Source organism: Solanum pennellii, chromosome 11, assembly GCF_001406875.1.
Source record: "Solanum pennellii chromosome 11, SPENNV200".
Classification (NCBI taxonomy): domain Eukaryota; kingdom Viridiplantae; phylum Streptophyta; class Magnoliopsida; order Solanales; family Solanaceae; genus Solanum; species Solanum pennellii.
The window spans coordinates 65,406,593-65,414,057 of NC_028647.1; the positions used below are offsets into that span (position 1 = coordinate 65,406,593).

Genomic DNA, 7,465 nt, shown 5'->3' on the forward strand with positions numbered 1-7,465 from the left:
ACTATTAGCGACGACATTTATAACTTTTAGCGGCGGATAGAGTCGCCACTAATAGTTACTTTTAGCGACGACATTTATAACTTTTAGCGGCGGTGGTAGTCGCCACTAAAAGAGACTTTTAGCGACCAAATTCATAACTTTTAGCGACGATATTTATAACTTTTAGCGACCAAATTCATAACTTTTAGCGACGATATTTATAACTTTTAGGAGCGGCTAGAGTCGCCACTAATAGTTACTTTTAGCGACGACATTGGCGGTTAAAGTTGTCGCTAAAAAGACTATTAGCGACGACATTTATAACTTTTAGCGGCGGTTGTTGTCGCCACTAATAGTGACTTTGGCGACGATATTCAGAGGCTTTAGCGGCGGTTAAAGCGCCACTAATAGTGACTTTTAGCGACGACTTTAAAACTTTTAATTTTTGTTGCTAAAACTATACTTTAGCCTTTAATTTTTGTGACTAAAGACTTTTGCGGCGACTTTAAAACTTTTAATTTTGGTCGCTAAAACTTTTAACTGTTGTTACTAAAAGGGACTTTTAGCGGCGACTGAAACCGCCGCTAAAGCCTTTAATTTTAGTTGCGAAAATTTATTTTAGGCGACGACAATTTTAGATACCACAAATACAATCTTTTAGCGTCAATAGTTTAATGATTTAGTCGTTATTTTAGTTGTCATTAATACAATCTTGTAGCGACAATTGTCATATGATTTAGTGGCGGTTTTGGTGACATGAATATGAACTTTTAGCGAGGTTTGTTATGCGAATTCTTGGCACATTTTTGTTCCATTAGTTCTTTCTTTTAGCGGCGACTATAATAAGAATTAGTGGCTTATTTCTTTTGCAACTATACTTCTTTAGCATCGTCTCTTATATCAATCAGTGGTTGTTTTTGAGTTACGTTTAGCAGTGATTCTTAGATCAATAATTGGCTGTTAAGTTTCCACTAACATTATCGTTTAGCAACAACTCTTTTATGTGTTTTTGCGTCTTTTTTAGTTTCGACCCACAAATACTACCTTTTAGCAACGTAATATATATATATGGAAAATTTGATCAACTTGCGTCACCTTGACACTACTGGCACTTCTCTCTTGAAGATGCCACTACATCCAAGCAAGTTGAAAAACCTCCATGTGCTAGTAGGATTTAAGTTTATTCTAGGTGGCTGCAATGATTTGAGTTGCAGAATGTGGTTGATAGAAGGGAAGCTCTGAAGGCAAACATGATGAAAAAGGAACATGTTGAGATGTTATCGTTGGAGTGGAGTGAGAGTATTGCTGACAGTTCACACAAACTGAAGGAGACATACTTGATAAACTACAACCAAATACAGACATAAAGGAACTGGAAATCGCTGGATATAGAGGGACAAAACTTCCGAATTGGATGGCTGATCATTCATTTCTTAAGCTGGTGGGAGTGTCTCTTAGCAACGGCAACAACTGTGCTTCCTTGCCAGCACTAGGACAACTTCCTTCTTTGAAATTCCTTACTGTTAGAGGGATGCATCGAATAACAGAAGTGAGTGAAGAGTTCTATGGTACGTTGTCCTCCAAAAAGCCATTTAACTCTCTTGAGAAGCTTGAATTTGCAGAGATGCCGGAGTGGAAGCAGTGGCATGTACTGGGGAAGGGAGAGTTCCCTGAAAAACTTTGCTCTCTGAGAGGATTGAGAATTTCAAAATGTCCTGAACTCAGCGCGGAGACACCTATCCAACTTTCAAATTTGAAAGAGGTTAAAGTTGTTGCTTCTCCTAAAGTTGGAGTTCTTTTTGATGATGCTCAACTGTTTACATCTCAACTTCAGGGAATGAAACAGATTGTTGAATTATGTATTCATGATTGTCACTCTCTTACCTTCTTACCGATTAGCATCCTTCCGAGTACCTTGAAGAAAATAGAGATATATCATTGCAGGAAACTGAAATCGGAGGCGTCAATGATTTGTAGAGGAGATTGTAACATGTTTTAGGAGAATTTGGTAATATATGGATGTGATTCTATAGATGATATATCATCAGAGTTGGTCCCAAGATCACACTATTTGAGTGTAAACAGTTGCCCCAACCTTACTAGGCTTTTGATTCCTACTGAGACTGAAAAATTCTATATTTGGCATTGTAAGAATCTTGAAATACTTTCAGTGGCATCTGGAACTCAGACGATGTTGCGTAATTTGAGTATTCGTGATTGTGAGAAGCTGAAGTGGCTGCCAGAATGTATGCAGGAACTCATTCCATCTCTTAAGGAACTAGAACTATGGTTTTGTACAGAAATAGTGTCATTTCCTGAAGGAGGATTGCCCTTCAATTTACAAGTCCTTTTGATCAATGATTGTAAGAAACTGGTAAATGCGCGAAAGGAGTGGCATTTACAAAGACTATCCTGTCTTAGAGAGTTAACCATCTTACATGATGGCAGTGACCTTGCTGGTGAAAACTGGGAGTTGCCTTGCTCTATTCGAAGGCTTACGATATCCAATCTGAAAACATTAAGCAGCCACATTTTTCAAAAGTCTTACCTCCCTTGAATGTTTATCTACTGGTAGATCACTTCAAATTCAGTCACTGCTGGAAGAAGGGCTTCCTACCTTACTCGTCTAACGTTATTTGGCAATCATGAGCTCCATTCCATACCAATTGAAGGTCCACGAAAACTCACTTCACTTCGGGATATATTCATCTCCTCCAGTGATCAACTCCAATCTATTCCAGAATCAGCACTGCCCTCCTCTCTCTCTGAGCTGACCTTCTAGAATTGCCATAAACTCCAATACCTTCTGGTAAAAGGAATGCCCACTTCAATCTCTTCACTATCTATTACGACTGTCCATTGCTTAAACCACTCCTAGAATTTGACAAAGGAGAATACTGGCCAAAAATTGCTCATATTTCCACCATAAATATTGATGGGGAATACCAGTAATGGTGTGAAGTGGTGTCCACCTCTTGATCATCATCTGCCTTTGCTAACTGAGAGTATGCATCTCTATGCCTGCTGCGCAAAGGCGAGACTGACTCAGGATTGCTTTAAGCCACACCCTTTGGATTGATAGTTACTTAATCTGGTATGCAGGTTACTTGTTTAAGGCAATATACATATCGCGTTGATTTCAGGTTTAATGCGACTACATTAGATAGCAAATACTGAACTTCTGTTAGTATTTGGATCTTTAGCACAATAGCTTTTGTGTTTCTGCGTATATAAACAGAAAAACTGAAACTAAAAACCTAACTAACCTATACCTGTTTGTTGTTGATGTAGTCTATACATGGTGAATTGACCAAATTTGGTGCTCATCATTCACCCACACACAGACCGTGTCGGATCAATCAGACCCTCAGCTTGTGGATGGATGATCATTTCATCTGGTTTGATACACGATCCCAGTCTTGAGTTTTCATCTGTCTAGGACATGCTTTGTTCTTCTTGAAATGTTCAATCAATTGTAAAATCACTAGGAAGAACACAATGTTCACAAAAATGAAATCTCTGTGAGAGAGATATTTATCCACCTCTCAGTTGAGACAACTATATTTTTTCATTAAAAATAATCTCTCTACCAGAAGAAGTCAGATTTGAGTACACATCTCTAACTACACATCACCCTCTGTAGGAGCCATAATAATAAAATTTATTGAGTACTTAAAATTCATAAATAGAAATTATCAAGAGGATAACTAAACACAGAGACAAAAAGAAAAACTAATTTGTTCATATACACAAAAAGACAGCAAAGAAGCAGCAACATACAAGATGAACAAAAAGCTTCAAAATAAATCTAAGCAAGTCCCATCATTATGTCATTGCCTAAGCTCTTAATCACTTCTGGCATCTTCATCACATCCTTCATTTTCTTCTTCTCTTTTCCCTTCTCTCCTCTTTCTCCCTCTTCCTCCTCCCCCCTCGGATCCATTGGCTCCGAGGGAGCGATGGAGGCAGACGGCAAAATAACCGCCTCACGCTGAGCATCCAGAATCCTCCTTAACCTCTCTTCACTTACACCAAATGCAGCTGCAAATTCAGGTCCTCTCATGCTCTGAAGTATTGAATTCTGACCCACCAAGAACTGTGGCATGTTCTTCCTTCCTGTAGTTGTGAATCCGAAGAACTCGAACGGCCCTGTTCTTGATGCAATCTGACAGAAGGGGAAGTACCTTGGCACCCAGAACACGTCTCCTTCGTTTACTACAGCGTTCATTGCAAGTGTCCCATTTGGATACACGATTTGGATGCTGCCGCTTCCTCTTAACACTATTCCATACTCTGTTGCTGTTGGATTAATGTGTGGTGCCATCATGGCTCCCTACATGAAAAAAATGGTAGTACTATGTAAAGACTGCTAGCTTATAAGCTTAGTTTAGGAATCCTTAAAAAAAAAATCAAGATCCATAAATATCGCCCCTAGGATTAGAAGAAACTCACAAAGTGACATCTACTATTCGAACTCGTGACCTGAAGCAAAGTTTTGAACCCTTAAACACTATATTTATTCCAGTTCATCCGTTGCACTGTATAACTTTATAATTTTTAGAAGTAAAGACTACAATTGCATTCCCTACATGCAACTTAGCTTCCACCATAGATTATAGTGGATCAAGTTTATCTAATTGATCACAAACTATGGTGGATGATTAGTACAGATGGTACAGTAGACAAATTTCAGTGATCACAGGCACTATAGCAGATAAAGTTTAGTAATGATACGTTGGACCAACAATTCTAACCCTGTGAGAACAATGAACATGGATCAAACATCATATTTCATAAGAATGGTGTATGAGTTACCGCTGAAAGATTGACGAGATAGACGCCAATGTCAGAGTGTTTCAATGGAGAATACTCTGATCGATCCAAGGCTAAGCTCCATCCATAATCATTCTTGTAATCTGGCTTCCTATCGAACAGGTTGTAGGAATCTGGACCTTTGCCGCTGCCTCTACGTCCTTCATCGCCTTTCTTTCTTTTATTTCCTTCATGACCAAAAAGATTAATCATGAACTTCCTCAAAGACCATGTCGGCTGTTGCTCCCTTTCCTCATCTTCTTCTTCTGAACTAGCTTCTTCCTCCAAATGCACTACTCTCTTTAGGTGATCATGTCTCTGATGCTGCTCAAGATTCAAGAAATTTGCCCATATGCTTGGTGTAGGAGACTGAGTAGTGTTCAGAGGTACAATTGCACCAGAAAGTTGTCTTGTCAAGATCTCACTCACTTCTTCTGATGATACCTGTCATGAGTTAACACAACTTGAAATTAACTACTTCTATTCCTTCGATTACTTGAGGTTAATAGAACCCATCAAATCTTCAAAATTATGAGCTCTTATGAGCTCATATCAATAATTCTTTCCATTCTTAGTACAACGACAACACCATAACCCGTGTAATCCCACAAGTTAGTTTGGGGAGGACAATGTACCAGTCCTTACCCCTATCCTAAAGATCATGTGACAGAATTCGTTGCATTTTAAATGAAATTTCATTGGAACAAAAGTACTAAATTCAGATAAACACAATACAGATTAACAGTAAACTCTACTCATAAGCTTTCATCACTTACATTGAATGCTGTTGATAAGGTAAGAGTGTCAAATCCACTCAGAATAGACGTTGGATAGATTCCACCACCAATGAAGAAAGACTGCAGAGAAATTTGTTAATTGTTACTCACAAAATTCAACAGTCCAAAGAGAATATCTTTCATCACAGATCCAATTGTTTTAAACAAGAAATTGCAAAAATGTACCTGAAAACCATGCAATCCTAAGTTGTTGGAGTTGCTAATGCTGCAAATGATATGAAGTCTTTGCCCTTCAGCTGGATTAACCAAATAAAAAGCAGATCCTGCACGGATGCTGTATATATCTCCTTCCTTCAATCGCCTTTCAGTAAAATCATCCTTGTAGATATGCCCAATTCTTGTTTCCCCTGGCATTAACAAACTTAAGTAAATTCTCCAACGAATCCATTTTTAAGAACTATAAGCCATATAACTGAAAGTCTTAGCTCCGCCTTCCTCGTCTTAGAGCAAGAATAAATGTTTATCATTGTCATGTTACAAGCACATTACGCGTTCTAATAGTGAAAACAACCTATTACTTATTACATAAATGCAAGATAAACTTTGAGTAGGATAAACCCAATGTAGTCGGATCCTTCCCATACAGAAGGAGATATGTTTTGAGGGATGGTTCAATTTAAACCATTAATTTCTCATTTAGACCATATACATATGTGAAACTCATGAACATTAGTGAAAATTCAATCAAAATCTTATCTCATGCTTTCCAAGAATCTTTTATAACTACACACTGGGGATGGGGAAGTGAAACACAAGGGGCTCAGGGTGAACCTCAGCAGTGAAAATTCAGATAGCCAACTAACTCGACTCCTATATATTCACAAGACAATTGAAAAACCAACACTAAATCTTGAATTTGCCAGCTAATGAGTACACAATATTGCTCCCTTTTTAGTTATACAAGAACCATAAGAACAAATACAAGAAAAAGCTGAAAACTTCACCTCATGTTCTCCAAGATTTCAAACCTGTGAAAATTTAGATAGCCAACTAACTCTGACCCCTGATAATTTCCCAAGAAAATTGACAACCAACACTAAATCTTGAATTTAACAGCTCATTAGTAAACAAGATTGCTCCTTTTTTATCATACAAGAACTATAAGAACAAAACAAAGAAAATGGATAAAAACTTTACCTCTACGAACAAAGAGTGTAAGATGAGCACTCATATACTGAGGGATGAAAAGAGTATTAGGTTCCATGGTGATAAAACCAATATGCATTGGACTTTGAAATATAGAAACCCCACCACCACCAAATCCACCTTTACTCACAACTCTCATAACTCCAGCATCAGTCCTCACTATCTCCTTTGAATCATGCAACAAAAACAACCCTTCTCCCCATTTTTCCTCTTCTTCCACTTCATAAGAAGTACCAACAGAAACCTCCACTAATAACAATAAGATCAAAAGAAACTTTCTGTAACTTCCCATTATCATCACTTAACAAAAAAAGATTGTTTGTTTTGTTCTCTGCTTCTCAAATGGTGTTGGAAAATTGCAGGGGATTTGAAAGAGTTTATGTAGAAGAAAGAGAAGGACTTTAGTCGAACAGATGGCGTGCATGCAAGAATTGAAGCATTTGCTGGCATAGCTTTGTTTTTTCTTCAACATTTTTGTATGCAAAAGTTTGGAAATGTTGACACGAGTTTTCTAAGATATTGTACAAATTGAGCTTTTGTCCATTTGCCACTAAAAATTTATATATTTAATAAAAAAAATAGAGATTTAAATTTAAAAAAAGCTTTTCATTTATGTGTATTCGTTATGAAGCTACTAAGTCATACTATAAAAATACGAGAGACGAGGGTGGAGATGCGATGGATAGAATATGTGTATTATCATAACTAATTTGATTTTAAGAACATGATAC

At 37.5% G+C, this 7,465-nt stretch overlaps 1 protein-coding gene and 1 pseudogene across 1 annotated transcript; one reads left to right on the top strand and one right to left on the bottom strand.

Moving 5' to 3' along the window:
- Positions 1–1,047: 1,047 nt before the first annotated feature.
- On the top strand, positions 1,048–2,931 carry LOC107004060 (annotated as a pseudogene).
- A 768-nt stretch (positions 2,932–3,699) lies between these two features.
- On the bottom strand, positions 3,700–7,405 carry LOC107003425 (vicilin-like seed storage protein At2g28490). The gene is made up of 5 exons (XM_015201750.2): positions 6,726–7,405; positions 5,754–5,935; positions 5,568–5,648; positions 4,795–5,235; positions 3,700–4,312 (listed from the first exon to the last, which is right to left on the bottom strand). Exons 1-5 carry the CDS (start codon positions 7,030–7,032, stop codon positions 3,788–3,790), a joined length of 1,536 nt encoding a protein of 511 aa, XP_015057236.1. The 5' UTR covers positions 7,033–7,405; the 3' UTR covers positions 3,700–3,787.
- Between the last annotated feature and the right edge of the window lie 60 nt (positions 7,406–7,465).